The sequence below is a fragment of the Phoca vitulina genome, unplaced genomic scaffold (assembly GCF_004348235.1).
Source record: "Phoca vitulina isolate PV1807 unplaced genomic scaffold, GSC_HSeal_1.0 scaffold18, whole genome shotgun sequence".
NCBI lineage: Eukaryota > Metazoa > Chordata > Mammalia > Carnivora > Phocidae > Phoca > Phoca vitulina.
The window spans coordinates 5,170,849-5,191,349 of record NW_022589721.1 but is presented as its reverse complement, the minus strand read 5'-3'; the positions used below and the strand labels follow the sequence as shown (position 1 = coordinate 5,191,349).

The 20,501-nt window shown below is 35.0% G+C and overlaps 1 protein-coding gene across 2 annotated transcripts in view; it reads left to right on the top strand.

The window, feature by feature from the left end:
• Positions 1-20,501, top strand: part of ANGPT1 (angiopoietin 1) — a 241,095-nt gene that overhangs the window by 154,042 nt on the left and 66,552 nt on the right. Inside the window, exons 3-4 of one of the 2 annotated variants that reach the window (XM_032415566.1) lie at positions 3,841-3,962; positions 17,162-17,391. In XM_032415566.1, the coding sequence (XP_032271457.1) occupies positions 3,841-3,962; positions 17,162-17,391 (352 nt within the window). Of the gene's footprint in view, positions 1-3,840; positions 3,963-17,161; positions 17,395-20,501 lie in introns of both variants that reach the window. The other variant, XM_032415565.1, reaches the window with a different exon arrangement.

Here is a 20,501-nt window from a genome sequence, read left to right as displayed (position 1 = left end):
GTCCATAAATCCTCAGTTTCAAGTCTTATGTCTTCCTTACTCTGTGGTATATGCTGCAAAATTTAAGGTTTGAAATTTTTCCTTGGGGGCTTTTTTCACATACTCCTTGCTCTCCTTTTTTTTCCTTCCCTTTTCCTTCCCTTCCCTTCCTTTCCTTTCCCATCCCTCCCTCCTTCCTTCCCTCCTTCTCTCCCTCTTCCTTCCCTCCTTTTTCTTTTCTTTTCTTTCTTTCTTTCTTTCTTTCTTTCTTTCTTTCTTTCTTTCTTTCTTTCTTTCTTTCAGATGTGCTTTGGAATATGTTTAGGCTGAAGAATAAAATGCCTTTTATCATTTTAATGGAACACTTAGATTATTGCTAAGCAGCAAGTTTCATAGACACATGGCAAGAAAGTGGTCAGTTTATCATAGTCTCCTGTACAATTCTCTCAGTTCTTCAGTTTTTAAACTTCAGGCCTAGTTTAATACATCAGCGGAGAGAGAATTGAAATAAAGCAGCTATTTGGTCAAGGTGATGTGGAAAGAAGAGAAGGGGTTGACATTTGGGCTCAAAAGTGTCCAGAGATGACCTGACACCTAGCCTGGACTAAATGAGATCTGGGATTTGTCTCCCTCCTTCTCCCACATTCAGATGCTGTTTTAGTTTTAGATTTTAGATTGTTATCACTGAAGTCCCATTTAGCATTCATGTGGCCTGCTACCTTCTCTCTGACAATGACCCAGCTTGAAAAATAACTCACTGTCCATTGTGTAGCATATCATCCAGCAGATGATATAGCTCTGACTGCCAGTGTGCCAGACCCCACATTGGGCATTGGCAATTTGGAGGGCTCCAGATGGAAGTTCTGCCTCTGTGTAACTGACAACCTCATGGGGTAGAGAAACAGCACATGAATGAACAGACAGGATAATTTCCAATAGTAATGATTTTTTAAAGACAATACAACAGGATGACTTGATGGAGGATGGTGGGGAGTTATATTACAGACAGTGACCAGGAAGGGCCTCCCTAAGCAAGAATTGAGTAAGAAATCAGCCATGCATCTGGAAAGGTATGGGCAACTGCAAGTGCAAAGGCCCTGAGGTAGAAATGAATTTGGCATGTTGGGGTGACAAAAAGGAGGCCAGTGTGGTTAGAACAAAATAAACAAGGACAGGAGTGGCAGGATGAGATCTGAGAAGTAAGCAGTGTTCTGATCATGTAGGACCTTGTGGGCCAGGCTAAGAACTTTGGAATTTGTTCTGATTGCCAGGAGAAGCCGTTAGCATATTTAATATTGGCGGTGACATAATGTGATTTATATATTTATTTTTTTTTAAGATTTATTTATTTGAGAGAGAGAGCATGAGCAGGGAGAGGGGCAGAGAGAAAGAATCTCAAGCAGACTCCCCCCTGAGTGGGGAGCCGAGGCAGGGCTCCATCTCATGACCCTGAGATCATGATCTGAGCGGAAGTCGAGCTGGACACTTAACCAGCTGAGCCACCCAGGAGCCCATGATTTATGTTTTTAAAAAGATCATTCTGGTATCATGTAGCAAACAGATCGGAGGTAGGACAAAGGATAGAAAAATTAGGAGCTGTTATAGTTTCATTCTGTTTTCAGTGTTCTCTCATGTTCTTCTCAGACATGGAGAAGAACAGTTTTTGTTCTTTGTAAAATAAAAATTTTGGTATTTGAGAATCTCAGAAAGTGTGATGAGAGAGTGTGGTGAATAAGGGAGAAAATAGATTTTGTTTAACTACATATAATATGCCTGATTCAGTGAGACAAAGTACCTTTCATTCATTCAATCAATACTGTCTTCCGTGTGCCAAGCACTGTTCTCAGTGTCACCAAAAGATCAGATGCCTCATCCCCTATTTAATTATTTTATAAATTGTAATTCTAGTTAATAAACAGAAAACTTACCTGGACAAAAAGTATGTTTAACAGTTCAAATCACCTCTTGTGTATCCCCAGTCTTTACATTCTCTACCATTTTGTCTTCTGGGCTACTCCTAATTCTGTCTTCAAATCCCAGTTCCTCTTGCTCCTGTTTTTCCTCAAATGAAGTGAGACAGAATAGGAAAATATTTTTTAAAACTCTAAACCACTCCACACGTCTAAGTTATTGATTAGTAGTAGTAATGTTCTGAATGCCTTTCAGATCTTAATTTATGACAATTGTAAAAATGAATCTTAGAACCTTAGAACTTTTTTAAAGCACAAATGCCCCATCTCGCCATTCTCTCCCCTACTCTCTCACCCTCTGCCTCACACCCGCCTAGCAGGGTTGGGACTTGAGTGAGGAGAGTGGGATCAAGTCATACAAAAATAAATAATAATACATGTGCAGAAACAGATCCTATCTTTATTTTAAGATTATGCTGTGTTCAACATGGATTATTTTCCACTAATTTTGATCTTTCAAAACGTTGCATTAAAATGTTATCTTTTTGACACCTCCTTAAATTTTGCAATTGAGGCAATTGCCTCTCTCATCTCACCCTAGCCCCTGTCCTGGTCCCTTGCAAATACATCCCTTTCCCCCACAACCTCTTATAACCCAAGTGAGCTCTAGTCATATCAGTGTGTTTTGAAAAAGTTATGTGCATCTGATATAATCCCAGGTTTCGACCTGCTGCAGAAAAGGGGGAAAGCTCTAATGATGTCATTTTTAGAGGTGGACCTCTAGATTGATATTGACTCTCCAGAAGGTTTTCCAGCTCCCTTTCAATAAGTAGTTCTAAGAAAAGTGTGGTGGTTATAAAAGTTTTCAAATGATGTAGGAAGGTTTTAAAGCTAATTATCCTTTTTTCCTTGCCCTTTTTACCTCCCTTAAAGAAGAGCAGGGTTGGGGGTGGACAGAACAGAGACAGGGAGGAACAAAGACATTGGCACAGTTTGAAGGTATCTTCTAGGATTGCAGTGTATGATGTTTGCTTGGAGGTTTGGGTTCATGGCTCATAGACTCATTTATATTAAAGCCTGGCTAGCAACATGAGTCTTCATGATTCAAAATTAGTTGAACATTTATGGCTTCTAGAGCACCCAGTATAGCACAGTTGAAAGGGTAACTACAATCTGTCTTCAGTGCAATCTGGGTTCCTGGTCACTTCATTTCCTCAGATTAAGACCCAGGACAGTTTAACTAACCATTTAGTTTTCGGTATAGAGCATTAAAATTAGAGTCGCGCTGTCTGGGTTCAAAACCCGGTTCTTCCCTTGGTTCCTTTGTGGATTTTGGCCTCTTTCTGAACCTCCGTTTCTTCATTTATAAAGTGATGGTAGCAATTCCTCCGTTAACATGTGCCCATGTCTGTGAAATGATCTGGTATCTGGAAGGGCTGGTGTGACCGAGTATGATAGGTGTTCAATGACCCTATGGTCCTGAATCTGTCTAAACTATGTCAAGAGTTGTTTGCACATTTATAATTGGTTTTTGTAAGGTGAGGGATCGAAGTGAGCATATCTTACTTGCCTCTTAGTTATTAGTTATATACAATATCTAAGACTTGTACTAATTCTTATCTCAGAAATAACATGTATATAATATCAATATTGGGGATATATATATATATATATATATAAAGTAGACTATCTTAGGGATTTAGGACATGAAAACTTAAATATGAAAATGGATTTAACAACTCAGTTTTCTCATTCAATTGCAACCTCAATCTCAAATGAATGTCATGTTTAAGACACATTGCAAAGCATTAATTAGTAGAATGTAGGCCATTTAATTGATTATTCTGGAAGAAATACTATTTTAAAAGAAAACACAGCTAAATAAAAAAAACAAAAATTCTTTTCACTTTTTGTGATTAAAGTTTGAAATGTTTTTATCTTTTATCTTGAGGTACTAAATCAAACTTCTCGACTTGAAATACAACTGCTAGAGAATTCATTATCAACATACAAGCTAGAGAAGCAGCTTCTTCAACAGACAAATGAAATCCTAAAGATTCATGAGAAAAACAGGTGAGGATTATCATATTCCAAATATTTACATATGTACTTATTTTTATCCTTCACCTCTCTGTCAACTCTTAAAAGATTGAGGTGGTGTGCAAAAAAAAAGGAAATATAGAGACAATTTAATATAATACAAATAATACTATTGCTTACACTCTTGAAATATTTGCTTTTTATAACTTTTAGCACTAATTTATCAAATGTTTAGTTGTTCAAATCCCACCATAGCCACAAGAATTGATTCTGTGACTAAATTCAGTGACACAAAATATTGACAATATTCAGCAGAATAACATCTATAGCAATAGAGAAAAAAAAATTGTCTCTGAAATTCTGTAACTTGAATTGTCATTCTACCTGCCCTTAAGCTTGTACAAAGCTATGAGATTGTTGAATTCAGAGATCTGGCACCAGAGAGAAGCAAATTTTATTTTTCCCAGAAAATTACTTACCTATAAAGCTGATTCAAGAGTTGCTCACCATCCCCTTTCCCACATTTAAAGCCATTTACTCTGGATATAATAAATTTCTTTGCTTAGTTTTATAGATGTGTTTTATAAACTATGAATCATCTCAGGTAAGTGAAATGGGACTTAGATATCTTGAGATGACGTATAGACTATATTATTTTGAAGTCATTGACATTCATGATGGCCAATTCAGTCAAAGCACTGACCTCTGTAGGACAAATAAATGTATTGCTTATTAACTGACCCCTGGCCATTGGGATGGCTTGAAGAGGTTTCAGTTCTTATGCATTATATTGATTTAAAGACCATTGTGTTGCTAGAAACTAGTTAAATACCTTATGTCATTGGAACTAGAATTTCCACTATATTTCAAACCAGGAAGGCACCAAGAGGACTGCTAGTACTCTTACTTTATACATGAGGGAACAGACTCAGTAGAAGTGAGTGATTTTCCAAGGTCACACAGCTTGCTAGTGGTACAACTGGGAATGTAATCCAGGCTTCTTTCTTCCTAGTCCTGCTCTTTGCACTGTAGCACATGGTCTCTCAATACTACTATCTGCAACCTAAAAGGATTCCCCAACTTTACGCTAAAAGTGGCCCTTAATGACAGCAATTATAATGAAGCTTTTCCATGAAGAAGATAAACCTGGCTGTTGATTTAGAGTCTGAAAGGGGTCATGCATGCTCTATGACTTGTATTTCTAAGTTTTACATTTATTTATCTTTGTACTGTGTCATAGGGTAAACTGTATAACTATAAATAAACTTGACAGGACTTGACCCTGAACTAGTTGCATAATGAAATGTTTTGGAATTGAAAATCCTGCTGAAAAGTACCATTTATCCCACTGCTGTTTCACAGTAACCAGACATACATGGAGCAGGTATACTTTATGTCAACCATCCCTTGGTTTTAGAGTCCCACCATGCTTTAACGTTGTTGCTAACGGTGAACACCTTTATAGTTACATATTTCAAGATGCTATTGTGAAAACTTTGTCTAGGAATAAATAAGTAAAATATTGTCAACTTTACCTTATTTTTTAGGTTATTTGTTTTTATAATTACATAAATAACACATTATTGGAGAAAAAGGAGAAAGTACACAAAATAAAATTAAAAATCACAGTCCTGTCACATTGAGAAAACTGCATGTGTCACTGTATATTATATATAAATATATTTTTTATGGAAAGTTGTGTCATCCTATCCGAGCTGTTTTGCAGCCTGCCTTCTTTGGAAATAGATATCATTTCTCATGAATAAATATCCCTCTAATATCATTCTTAATAACTGCATAGTATTTCATTTTAAGGTGTAACCTAGGGTGGTTTCAATCTCTAAGTATGTTACCATATATGATTTATCTTTTAAAAAGTTGTCAGCATGAATCTACATTCTTCAGTTCTTCCCCTGCTGATATGTGTGTTATCTCTAGGTCTGCATCTGACACTTGAGCTGTCAGGATACCATAAAAAAACCTGGGAGGACTGAAAGGTCTCACTCTTAACTACAAAAACAAATGCTGTCCTTAAGCATCACTTGTACTCAGCTCTCGACCTCTTTCTCTCTCTCTCTCTCCCCCTCCCCCCCCCCCGTCTCTGTCTCTCCTTCTCTTTCCCTCCTTCCTTCTCATATTCATTCCTTCTTTTGTTTTCTTTCTTCTCTTTAAAAAAATATATCCCCTCTACCTTATTTCCCAATCATTTTGGGTTTTTTGTTTTCCATCGTAATTCTTGATATGGAACCTAGTATCATTTCCTACTATGGAATTCTCACCATGACATTGTTTGTTTGTTTAAGGGAAATTGCTTAAAAGTTGCTCTCTCTGTTCCATCGGTAAAGCTGAGTGAAGGTTCACGCCCTCAAAAGAGCTCTGTCTGCTGCAGGTCAAGTGGAGGTGTCTCGTTCCTAATCCCAGCACATACATGCCTTCTGCTGATGATTTTTTTTTCCTTTATTAAGTTCTAATTTCTAAGGAAAATTCAGATCTTTATATATACAAGTCACAACGCTTATTGCTAGTGATAATTTTTTCAGAGTTCTAACAATTCCCTTTGCCAGAAATGTAGGTATTTCACAATGACTTCAGGGATTTAGGTTTCAACTTGAAATTTATCTCTGTGCTCACGCTGACAAAAACTTACATGCATCTTTTACTCCTCCTTTGCACTCCTTTCTTTTTTGGTGCTCGAGTGTAGCATTACTTCACCTGTGGTTCCTGGGGGTATTTTTCTATCAACGTGCTGTATCCCCTGACATTGCTGTGTCTCTGTAGTTATCTGTGTCTTCCTGTAGAAGGGTCTAATGTGTTTAAAGGAGTGTTGGTGGAACGTTTATTCTTAAACTAGGCATATTCTTCTGTGAACCACTTAGAAAAAAGTGTTTTACTTTATAAAAAACCAAGAATATCCTTCTGTGATGTACAGCATACTTTCCCTATTCTCTTTATTGTTATTGTTTATTTCCATATATGAAATGGAATTCAGGAACTCTGCCAAGCGCTTTCTAGAGCAACAAAGAAATACTCCCCCCCCCAACCACCCAATACCATTTAAGTGGACAGAAGGTCAAAGTCAAGCATGAAACTGTTTATATATATTTTTAAAGAAGTTTATTGATTATCCCTACCTATTCCTTAAACGAATCTTAATCCTCCAAATGTAGCAAGAAGCTATTTCTACATTTAGGCATCTCTGAAATGTAGGAACAACATGCCTTTAGTTGGCCAGGTCTGGTTTGGATCAGCTAATACACTTTGCAAGGGGGATTATCTAAATTAAGCTTTGCTTCCTCCCCATGGAATGTCAGGGGTTGTGTCTGGGTGTGTGACTTACCAGTTTTGAGTATGATGGGGCCTCAGCTGCCAAGTTGGTGAGCTGGCCCTTAGGAGGGTCCACCACTTCTTTGGCAGAACAAGGAGGAATATTTTATGGACAGGATTATACTACACAATCATGCTGAGAGGTCCTGCTGATTTACATCCTGACAAATTAAATGCATCACTTGTAGGGTTGAAAAAGGATTTTTGGCCTCATTAGATTCACTTCTTTATCCCTTAAATGGCCAAAGGCACAAAGCAAGAATAGGATTAGCAACATTTGCTCTACTGTTTGTTTTCCTAACAATCTAGTGGGGGGTGACTCCAAGAAGCTTCCAGTTTGCTTTCTTTAGGAAATGTTTTTTTTTTTTTTTCTTTTGTTGAATGCCATCCTAATGTCAAAATAGTTTTGTTTCTTACCTCAAGGAAGCAGCATTTGCAAATACAAGATCAGTAATTGGCCCATGTAATTGAAATTATCAACCAAGATCCCAAGAAATGGGAAGCATTAATATTTACATTGCACATAGGGGGTTGGATCACAAAGTGGAACATGTAATTGTCAACTTTTATTAGATTCTTTGAGTATGTTTCCTGCCAGGTCAGTTCAAGACAATAGAAAAAAGGACAGGGACAGGGAAAGATGTCATAATGCAAATCCCTTGAGCTGAATCTTTTCACCTAAAATTTGGTGAACTGATCAAGTTCACCCATCTCTGACTTAACCCCAACTTTTCCCAAGGTGGGAGCACAGCCGGCTAAAAAAATATTCCAGAAGAAATTCTTCTGCCTCACCAGGGTATACAGGAAGGGAAGTGAGCATCTTGCATATACAAAGATGGAGCACTTGGGCTTTCCTGATACTTGTGTTGAATATGTAGAGTGAAGATTAGGCAAATTTTCAGTACCATTCAGAGTGAAGTGAAACTACCCATGTGATGGCCACTTCAACATAGTTTTATCAAAACTGTCTGCTACCTGCCTACCTAATATCAGGTGAACATCTATGCCAGGTGCTTTGCATACATTACTGCTAATCCTCCAACTAATTCTGCAAAGTATCTATTATTATTTCTATTTTATGTATAAAGAAAGTGAAGTTCACAAAGGTCAAGTTTACTTGTCCATGACCAAACAGCTAGTTTATGGCAAAATTAGGGCTCAAGTCCATAATGATTCTCTGTCTTAATTATTATAAAAATATTTTTCCAGCATGATGCATCCTCAAGATTAATTGATGTGGCTGTCAAGTTATCCTCTTTACACAAACAAATAGAAGTTTGAAGAAAGGAGTCAGCCAGTTGTTTTTGGCCTATTCCTATATAGATCATTATTTATTCCTGCTAATACTGGAGTAGGAAATATAAACTATTTATTTTACCTTGGGAATTCACTGAACTTATTTGACAAGCCTCATCTATCTTTTAGCTGGAGTTTATGGGAAGTTATTAAGTTAATTAATTTTAACTGATTGAAATATGTGTAATTTCAAGATACTAAATTATACCTTACAAATTACTGTAATGGCTTCTTAAAATATTGACTTTTAATACTTAAGTTGCCTAAAGAAATGAAAAGTTAAGTCACAGTCTTTAAATTAAGTTCTTTTCCATTTGATAAGATCTTTACAAAATACTAAGGTAAAATCCTGCTAACTGCTAGCATTAGATTAGGCTGAATTATGTTAGTTGTGTATAGTAGGGATCAATAAAAAGTTTTTAAATTTATATTACTCTATTCTATACCTTGAAAATGGAATACCTACAGACTGACTGAATAGAACATTTTTCTTCTTCTCATGTTTTTTAAAAATGAATTTAATGGCATATAGCATTTTTAAATTTCAGTTTCATTAATCTAGGGTTTTAGAGTGGAAGAGAATTCTGAATCAAACTAAAAATCCAAGGGTTATCTTAATTTTTTCCTTTCCCTGATTCCTCACAACTCACAGTGACTGTTGAGGCTGTCAGTTCCATCTCCTAAATATTTTTCTCAATCTGTCCTGTTCATTTTATTTCCACTGACTATGTCTTAGGTCAAACTCCCATTAATTCTTCTCAGCCATTGCAGTGACCTCTGTGCTTTAAGCCCCATGTCTTTCAAACTGATCATCCAGAGCTCTGCCAAAGTCTTCTTTCTAAAATGCAAGTCAGATTATTTTTCACTTTTGTTTAGGTCTCCAACACTAATTCAGCCGAACTTTTCAATCTCTCAAGAGCATCTGCCTAATCCCCTCTTGGTTCTCTGTAACTAACTGAAGAAAGTTCACGTTTTTTAGCATTGAACACAGTCGGTGATCATTATAATCCTAATTTGGTAGCTCTACTTATACAAGTCTTATATTTTAGAAAATATGGTCTGATAGCTAAGAACATGAGCTCTGAAGCCAGACTGCCTAGGGTTTACTTTTCCTTTATCCTGCTATAACCAGCTCTGCCATGTATTATTTGTGTGACTTTGGACAAGTTACTTAAACTCACTGTACTTTGGTTTCCTAATTTCTAACACTGGGGTGATGATAATAGTAGTGCATGGAGTTTATGTGAGGATTAATTGGTTTAATGCATGTAAAGCTCTGAGAACAGTGCCTGACACACATTACAAGTGTTTAATCATGCTAGTTGTTAGTATCGCACTGAAGACTTGATGTTATTTCAGACATTTTTGACGTTTGACTTGTCTGAAATGTTCTGTAGTTCTTTATTCAACTGAGAAACTCCCGTTCACCCTTCAAAACTCTGTGTAGATGTTAACCTAAGAAACTTTCTCTGACTCTGCCCAATAGATTTGGTCATTACAACTTATATGATAACACTCTACATTGTTTTCCCCCCTTATTTTACTTATCCCATCACATTGTAATATGTGTGTGTGTGTGCTCGTGTGTGTGTATCTATTTTATCTATTTCTCTACTATTGGGCTGTGACCTTCTGGAACACAGAGACTGTGTTTTATTTATCTTTGTCTTCATGCTCCCAGGCACAATTCTCTACACATTGTATATATAGTATTAAGTGCTTTTTGAACATTGAATGAATGATGAACTGGCAAATGTCCCAGGAGCTCTATCGCAACAAATGTCATTTATATCTCTATACACACACACACACACACACACAACTAAAAAATATTTTTTAATGGAAAACACAAACCACATAGTTTACATGAAATATTGTAAATATATTAATTGTTCTTAACATAAATACAATAGAGATGGTATTTACACTGCTATTCTGCATCCCCAAAAGCGCACTGCATGGCTCCCAAGGTTATCAGTTCACATTTTGAATTTCACTAATTCAGCCCAATCTTTAAATTTCTAGATAACATCTTCCCAAACCATTCTAGACTCATGACTATCTAACACATCTCTGATTAATAAAAAAGTAACGCAAACTTGATCTAAACATTAAATTATGTAGAAGTGCATACAGTTGAAGGACAAAGTCTTCTTAATTCCATACTCCTCCACCACCACCACCCCCTGCAGAGAATCATCATTAACAGATTAAGTTTAGTGCTTATTCTTCCAGACTTTTTCTATGAATATAGTAAGACATACATCTGTGTTGAGTGTGAATATTTGTTGTGTTTACACAGACACACACTAATATCCAATCACACACATGTATAAATACATTTATATATAATGAATGCATATGTGTATAGATTATAACTATTCTTTACATGTTGGGTTTATTTCTAATTCATAAAAATTTATCATGGATATTTTAAACATGTAATTATATACACATATCACTCATTCCTAGGTATAGGTAGACTATAATTTACAATTTATTAGAATTTTTATGTGATTATTTAAGTTTTCATACATATTGACAAATTATCTCCGAATTTTATATTTCTCCCCAAGTGTATATGGCTTCCTAATTTCCCCAAACCTTGCTAACCATTTTATTAATGTTGTCTACTTGAAAAGTTAGGTTGTACATCTTTTCATTTTATTGACCATTTGCATTTCTTCTTCTGTGACTAGCCTATTCATGTGTGTTTCTCATCTTTCTATTACATTGTTTATCTTTGTTTTATTAACTCATATGTGCTCTTCAATGGACATTAAAACTTTGTCATATATGCTGCAGATATGTGTTTCTGTAGTTTGTCATTTATTGTGCAATTTTTTATAGAAGTACTAGGTTTTTATATTTTGAAGTGTATCTGTTTGTTTTTTTCTTGCTTTCTGGCTCCCATAACATATTTAGTTTATTCTTATTTACCCCAAACTATTTAAAAAAGTATTTGCCAATGTTTACTTGTAGTAATCTATGCTTCTGCTCCACATTTAAATTACAAAAATATTTAGCTATAAATTTTAAATTTGCTATGTTCAAGTTAGAAATTTAAAGTATAAATGTAACCTGAAGTTACTATACCCTTGTTTGAAGGGGGAAAAAAATCAATCTTTAAAACCCATATTTGCAACACATGTTGACACCTTACATGTTAAAAATAATTAAAAAATGGAAACATCTGTAAGCAGTTTCAGACAGATAAAATTGAGAAGGTTTCTATATTTTCAACATCTTCCTCTTGTTTAAGGGCTATCTTTACACACATATTGCTTAGGAAACTGTCACCACTGTGAATTCATTGGCTGCTATGTTAAGAACTCTATTGTGGGAAACAATTTGAAAGGGGGAGCTTTTTCTGTGAAAGTTTCAAGATGTGTTCAATGATCTGAAATATTTCCAATAAGATATGTTTGAGGAGGCAGACTGTGAAAATGGAAAGAAGTCAACCAAAAACTTCAAATAAGGTTTTGCATATACTCAATTAGAACCTTTTACTGAAGTTCAAGGCCTAGATTATTTTGTTTATTTTATTCTTCATTAAAGTGCACCTCTGCTTCAAACTAGAAGTTAAGTGCCAAAATTTTATGCATGTCTCTTCTCAGAGTGTTTCCAGAAAGATGGGAAACAGGAAGTATTCGGAATCCTGTGAGAAATACTGTCTTCAGATTTCTAACTCCATTTGTATAGATTGAGGTACACAGTTTCATAAATTGTTGTTCCATGGTACACAAATCCTAAAAGATGCATCATGATAAAAACTGTTTCTTTAATCTAAACTTCCCAAAGACTTGAGAGTGGGACTCATACACCTGATAAAAATATACAGAATGCACTCTAGAAAACAGTGCACTGGAGTTTGGAATCGGCATCCACATTTTGGATTATGCATTTAAGTCTAAACTAAACTTATTGCTGCAGGACAACATCAGGGAAAATATAACTATGTTGCCTATCTAATTTTAGGAGGCTGGAGCTGTAATGTTATCCTTCAGATCAACCTTTACTTGTAGTTCTCTGTATCTAGCTGAGGTAGCCTCTCCCAACTGATCTGGATAGGGAAAATGTAAGAGAACCAATAAAAGACTCCAGGAAAAAATGGGATAAAATTACATTTAATGACAGAGGGGTTAAGGCAGAGTGGTGCTTAAGAAAATCTTAATTCAGATAAAAAAAAAAAAACTGGCTTGACAAAGAAACTGTTTTTATACATGTAAAAGATCAATAGACTAAAATATTGTGAAAGACAAGCTCCCAGAATAACCAGATGGAGAGTGACAATTACTAAGGAGATGTTAAAGTGATTCCTTGCTTCCTAACAATATATAAATGGGTAGAAGAAATAAGTAGAAGATATTAAATAAGAGAAACTCTCATGCTAGTTTTCATAGCACTGGGATGTCATGGGCACATTTCTAGTCTGACAAGTTAGAAGACATGACTTTTTATCTTGGTTCTGACACAATTAGTACATGATTTTGGGACAAGATACTTAGATTCTTATTAACTGGGGCTTGTGATATCTACCCAGTCTGTATCTCTATATTGCTTTAAGAAACAAAGGCGATAAGGGCTTTAAAGGACTACACAATTATAATGGTATATTACAACAATGTGATTAATAGAGATAGCATGTGAATTTTTTCTGGCAAGAAAGTTTTGGATTCAAACCAGTTTGGAGTAATGAGAAGGGCTGGCTTCCCAAGTAGATAATAACCAATGGATGAGAAGTATCTAAGGAAAGAGAATAGTTTTTGTTTTGTTTTTTTTTTTTAAACCAAATATGAAGAGAAGATGGAAGTAAGGGATGAGCAGCATTGGAGAAAATGGAAGGGCCAAGAAGAGATCAGTCCTGCCCAAAAAAGTCTAAAAAGTTATGATTAATATAACGGATATATCTAATAAATTTAATAGATAATTACTATAATATAAAAGTTATTAAAGGAACTCCAAGTGAAGAAATGAGATGAGAAAATGACTGGAAGAGATAGTTAACTGGCAAGACTTGCCATTTGGGAAACGGTGTGACATGTTTCCATTTTGCCGATAGTTTTTGTGCATATTATTTTTTCTTGAATATATTTTATTCCAAACCCTGTGAGGTGTCTGTGATTCAGAGCATGGTTCTTACTTCTGTGGGCAGTCCCTTCTTTACTTTGCATAAATATCTATTTTAAGATGACAGGCTATTTGGATTTCTTTTGATACGTGGTAGTCACGTGCATTAAAGGTTGTTCAGTGAACTATGAAAATTAATGTTCTTTTCATCATGTTAAGTGCATATTCCTTTTACTCAGGAAATGCAGGCCTTTTCTTCCATAAGCCAGTGCCAAGTTGTTTTCTTTGACATCAGGGAATACTTTGATCAACTTTAAATTCTCAGCTCTTTCCAAATTATCCTGAAAACCAAAACAAACAAACAAGCAAAATTCCTTTATTGACATCTCGGGTAGTAGCCATCTTTAAGTATATACTCTCTTGAATAGGGAGTGTATCAAAAGAAGTGGAGAAACATTGATTTAAAAAAATTTTTTTAAACAGCATTGTATCTGAAACAAAAGTTTGTTACAGCTGCTATTGTTTTATTTGAGGTATTCTCTCCAAAAATAAATCCTTAGAGTAGGAATGGTATCATTTTCTATTTTACATAGTACTGAGAACACTATTGGCACTTAGCAAGTAATAAATACAAGTTATAGCTATAGCATGATATTTTCTAAGCCGGAATTTTACCTACTGATTAGGAAAACTGAAAGGCCAATGCTCATCTTTTTGTAGGAACAAAATGGTAATTCAGATTTTTATTCAGTATTATATGACTGTATCATCCAAATTTTGATCTTTACATTATTATTATCATTTTAACAGCTAATTCTAAGGTTTCTTGGTAGTATACTATAACTCTTGCGACTTTAAAAGACAATTTTTTTGTAAGTTAACTGACTTTACATTATGGGCATCTTACATCTAATCCTTAGGAGGAAAACAAAAAATTAAAAAGTAAACTGAGAATGAGCTAAGGCATCAGTTGTGGTTAATTCTCAGATCTGAAGGCCAAAGATTACGAGACACAGAGAAAACGTGCTTTGACTCCATAGCAAGTGCACTAATCACTTAACCAGTGGTTGGATAAACTTTTTAACCAATAGAGAAGGGTTTTTTGTTTGTTTGTTTTATTTAGTTTATTTTTTAACCTCTAACTTCAGCAGCAAATTATTGATACAGAAGAAAACACTAAAAGACTGTGAATCGTAACTACTCTTTACAGATGTTTCTTTTATCTTACCCTGACTTCCTTGCCTAAGGTTTTCATTTCCAAAAGATGTCTTCAAAATACAGATGGCCATCACAAATTTCCCTAATCACTATACCCAGGTTCTATCCAAATTGAGTTTGCTTAACAATCAGGGTAGGGCTTCTTTCACTACTGGTGTCCCATGGAATGAGAGCAACCCAAAATAGAGGTGTGGCTTCTCTTATCTTGCACAAGTCACAGAGGTGCCCCTGACAGGTCTCAGTGGAAATTTTCATATGTGAATCTAGACATGCTACCCAAGGTGTTGTAAATTAGTAAGGTAACATGAATAGAAGCATCCCAGTGTTTTTCAGGCGTGGTTCAACAGGCAACTTTCCTGCCATATTCTGAGCCACATTTTCTTGAGACAGGTTGGTTGGCAAAGATCCAGAATGCTCATGAGCAGTTCTCTCCACACTTCTTAATCTCTCTAAAGGACAATCAGATATTCTAGCTCGTCCCCCAGTACATCAAGTAGGAAAATTTGGCTCTTCTAACATGCTCTATTTTATGATTTAAGTATTAAATTTTAAAAATTCCCGGGAGTCCCCTTTTTGCAAACTTATAGGAGTGATTCAGTGCTATATTTCTCCAAGGTAAATTAAGTGCCCAGTCTGGTATGTTACATTTGAATAACACCTTGTAAACTAAGGACTGGTTGAACCTTCTGAAAATGGAACTGAGGAAACTGAATCAGGCTTTCCTCTGAGGAATCTTAGTATATTATACACTCTATAAAATACAAATACTTTTTATTTATAGTCAGTTGCTAGGATCCAAGAGTGCTTCTGCATTCCCTATCATTTTTAATGTGCAATATGCAGAGGGAGTATCTTCTGAAGAGTTCTGAGAGAAGGAAGGTTCTCAGTTGAAGATTACATCACCCTGAGCAAAATCCCGTGTCTTTGTGTAAGACCACGCCACCAGTCTGTGCTCTTCCTGTGCAGAACCATCTCTGCAGTGATTTGGGAACTGGTGGTGCTTTTAGGCCTCATTCTGAAACTTAGGTTGAGAGACAAAGTAAGCTGTGGTTATGATACAGGACCAACCATCAGAAATCCCAAGAAATCTAATTCACTGAGATTTTGCATAGCTTACTTTGCATCAATATACTATTGATGGTCCTGTGGGTTCTGCATCAATATACTATTAACTGACCCCACAGAACTATTGTGAAATTTAATCACTGTTAATGTTTTGAGAATCCCAAATGAATGCAACATAAATTAAAAAAATAGTTTCTATATTTTGTTTGTATTTTTCCTGGACTATTCTATCAGCTTCTTATTGGACCTATTTCCTTAATGAAAGTTATACTATAACTTTTACAGACTAAAATTCTTTGGGTCCAAGTCAGCTACCTTGGATATGAGATGTACCCCAGGAAATAAATTATATTTAGGAAATAAATATTGCTCTGACAACAAATGGTCTAATAATTCTTTATTTGATATGTTATATATGTAACTCCTATAATTAATGTGTATTAAATATTTATATAAATAACATGTATATTAGAATGTTATATGTGTATATATTTTTTAAAAATTTTATTATGTTATGTTAATCACCATACATTACATCATTAGTTTTTGGTGTAGCGTTCCATGATTCATTGTTTGCGTATAACACCCAGTGCTCCATTCAATACATGCCCTCTTTAATACCATCACCAGGCTAACCCATCCCCCAGCCCCCTCCCCTCTAGAACCCTCAGTTTGTTTCTCAGAGTCCATAGTCTCTCATGGTTCGTCTCCCCCTCTGATGCCCCCCCTTCATTTTACCCTTCCTATTATCTTCTTTTTTTTAACATATAATGTATTATTTGTTTCAGAGGTACAGGTCTGTGATTCAACAGTCTTACACAATTCACAGCGCTCACCATAGCACATACCCTCCCCAGTGTCTATCACCCAACCACCCCATCCCTCCCACCCCCCACCACTCCAGCAACCCTCAGTTTGTTTCCTGAGATTAAGAATTCCTCATATCAGTGAGATCATATGATACATGTCTTTCTCTAATTGACTTATTTCACTCAGCATAATACCCTCCAATTCCATCCATGTCATTGCAAATGGCAAGATCTCATTCCTTTTGATGGCTGCATAATATTCCATTATATATATATACCACATCTTCTTTATCCATTCATCTGTGTATATTCTGAGACTGTCACTTATAAAATATTTCCATAGTGACATACCTAACTAAACTTTCTAACTTTAAATAAACTCAGGATCTAGTTGAGTCATATATTTTTGTATAGCATTTTTAAAATAGTCTTGTCTTTATTTCCTTGTAGTTTATTAGAACATAAAATCTTAGAAATGGAGGGAAGACACAAGGAAGAGTTGGACACCTTAAAAGAAGAGAGAGAAAATCTTCAAGTCTTGGTTACTCGTCAAACGTATATAATCCAGGAACTGGAGAAACAATTGAACAGAGCCACCACCAATAATAGTGTCCTTCAGAAGCAGCAGCTGGAGCTGATGGACACAGTGCATAACCTCATCAACCTTTGCACTAAAGAAGGTGGTAAGAATTTCTTCAATTTGGTATAGTAGATATTTTATTTAACATGGAGCAAGTAAATATTCAATACAACTTTCTATATTGTATTGATTGCTGTATAAAAGCAGCAAAATAACTCTATTCTTAGAAGCATTGCATGCAGTTTGTACTCACAATTTTCTCATGTTTTTAACATCAGAGAATGTACTCATAAGCTTGAATTTGTGAATTCGCAGTATCATTCTAAAAGAACTTTCTAGTTTCTTCTCTCTTGCTTGCTCTTTTTAGCCTTAAATAAAACCTGCGATACTGTCCTGGATAAACATTTGATGTTATGGTGCTAGACACTTAAATACAGAAGACAGAAATTAGCCAATGTTAAAGATTAATTCAGAGTCCTGGGAGAGTTTCAGGAAGATTCCCATTTTAAAACTAGTATTAATTATTTCTTTTGTAGAGGGGGGAGAAGGAAGAGTTGCTTATTGGGAGATATAGAAGCTCCCAATAACTATTATGAAGGAGAAAGAATCTTTGTTATTAAAAGTCTTTTTTAAGATCACTTATGTTTAGTCCTGTGTAGAGAAGACCTAATCAGGGCATCAAGCATATTTATTCTGGGCTGTCTTTGTGACAGTGGAAATATATATATATTTTAAATCCTGGTACAGTTAACATACAGTGTTATATTAGTTTCAGGTGTTGGAAATACAAATTTTTAATATGACTAGAATATCTGGAGCCACTTAACCATTGAAAATATTGTAGGCCTATGTCTCTTTAGAAGATAATCTATCCATCTGCCCATCCCCACCCAATAATTATTGAATGACTGCCTCTGTGAACGCTTGTCCACTTCAAATAGATCCTTTCCCTAGTCTCAGGAGAGCTCTTCAAAGTTTGGAGCTTAAAGTCATCTTCTGTAGTTCTGCTCGCTAATCAGCCTTTCTCTGAGTGAAGATGCGATGAATCGTAAATAGTGATGAGTGAAAGAAAACACCAATTACATCTGAAAGTTATGGTTGTCACTAAGCTGTGGCTTATGTGACCATTCATGTGGTGGTTCCATGTGCATATGCAATATACATACCACAGAGGGTTCTTTAATAGTGGACTTAAGCTGTATGAAAAATTAGCTCAATTCCATACTTTCATGTATAGATATGAATATAGATGATAATTCCATATGAAGTGATCTTGTTTTAAAGACATTTCACATTTTTCTATTACACTCCATTACCTTGAGTTTTATCTCCTTTAGATAGTCTAAACAAGTCCTTAATATACTTTGTAAAGAATATTTTTTAAACAGTAAGTTCCCAGAGCTCCATTTGGGTGTGCTAAGAAATGTGATTGGGAAGGAAAAAACCTGCTAATCAGTCAGCACCTGCCAAAACCTTCGGTTAGAGTCCACTGGAAGGAAAGCTTGGTATGATTTTGCCAGAGAATTTTAATGGAGCTCATGAGTATTTAGAAATTAAGTATTAATATGAGACATATCTATTCTCATATTGAACTTAATACATTAGGGGGAACATTGAAAACATATTTTTCTTATCATCCTGAGACTTAAAGCACATGGAGTTGAGTATTTCTTTCTTTCTTTTTTTTCTTTTTTTTTTTTTCATGTTGTTAGAAATATCAAGCCCTGGTGATTCTCACAGAGCTCATATGTCTGCCTACTTATCATAATTTCACTTCTTTTCTGAGTATTTGTCCAATAAATACGTCTTTAAACTTTTAGAGGCAGGGGTGGAAGTGACTGCAAAAGTAAAATTCCTGGCTAGGTTTGGAGTTTGGGGGCAACAGCAGGCAACCAAACATCTGTTCAAGAAACATTTACTGAATAATTATGATACTGTTAGATGCTACCCGTGTAGCATCTCAGGGTGTGTGAAAAGTAACTGTCTCTTTTGTGATGTAGCATATCCAAAACAAACAAAAATAGGAGAGACAAATTGTCTAATACTTCAGACCTCTTGACATTTATTTTCTTTTTAATGATACAATCCTAAAATAAATTCTGATTTAATTGCAGGACTTGTGATCATCATGTAAATCTATTATCCTGTTTTCCAGTGGGTTCTGTGCTCTCATAACCATAGGTTTTATTTGCTTCTTGTTAATTGTTGTTTTCTTTAATTCTATAGTTAATATTCTGACCAAATATTTGATTATTAAGGACTCATAAAAGACACAAAAATGGAAAATGCCTCTTAATAAGGTTTCTATCAAGATTTTAATTCTCTGCATATCTTCATTTTCACTGGTGTCATAGTCTTTATTATGATGAATTTGAAATTTTAAATAACTCATACCATAATACTGGATTAAAATCAGACACTAAAATGAACTTTTATTTCATCCTAATTCTAAAACATGTAAGTAGAACCTTTCCCTACTTTTGTGACCAACAACTCATTTACCAAATGTATTTATTATTTATCAAGGGATTTTATGCAAATGTTATACTTTTACATTTAAATATATGCAAATATGCCTAAAATCAATATACCACAATTGATTTTTATGCATCAATTTTTAAAAATGTGTATCTTAAGAACTCAAAGAGTAATCTAAAAGATTTTCCAAAATCTTCATGAGCTATGTTATAATACAAAAGCCAAAATGTTTAATTGACTTTAAAGGTCCTCCATTTGCAACTTGACCCAATCACTTATGGAGACAGCCTGAATGTAACACTACAAAGCAAGAGAAGAAATTTTTTAGTGAGTTTTCTGTGTTGCCAGCAACTAATTTAACCTTTATGAAGATGTTTCATCATTTTATAAAGTCAGTATAATTATGTCTACTTCTCAGTGATAGGGAAAGGATTAAATTAGGTACTGCCTATAAAAGCAAACAACACATGACATAGGTGACTCATTAAACTTTAGTTCCTTCTTTTTCCTCCAAGTGACAAGGTTAAATTAAACACAAATTTATTAAGTGCTATCTATAAGCAAACTTCTTTCATGGAAAATGTCTGAATACAATGCTCAAGAGTGTTTAACTGTTGACAGTCATCCAAGCAGTTTCTTTTAGCCTCAGTTTTCTTATCCAAAATGGGATCATAATACATACCTGATGAGTTTATAGTAAATTGAAAGAACTTTTTATAAAACATATAGCAT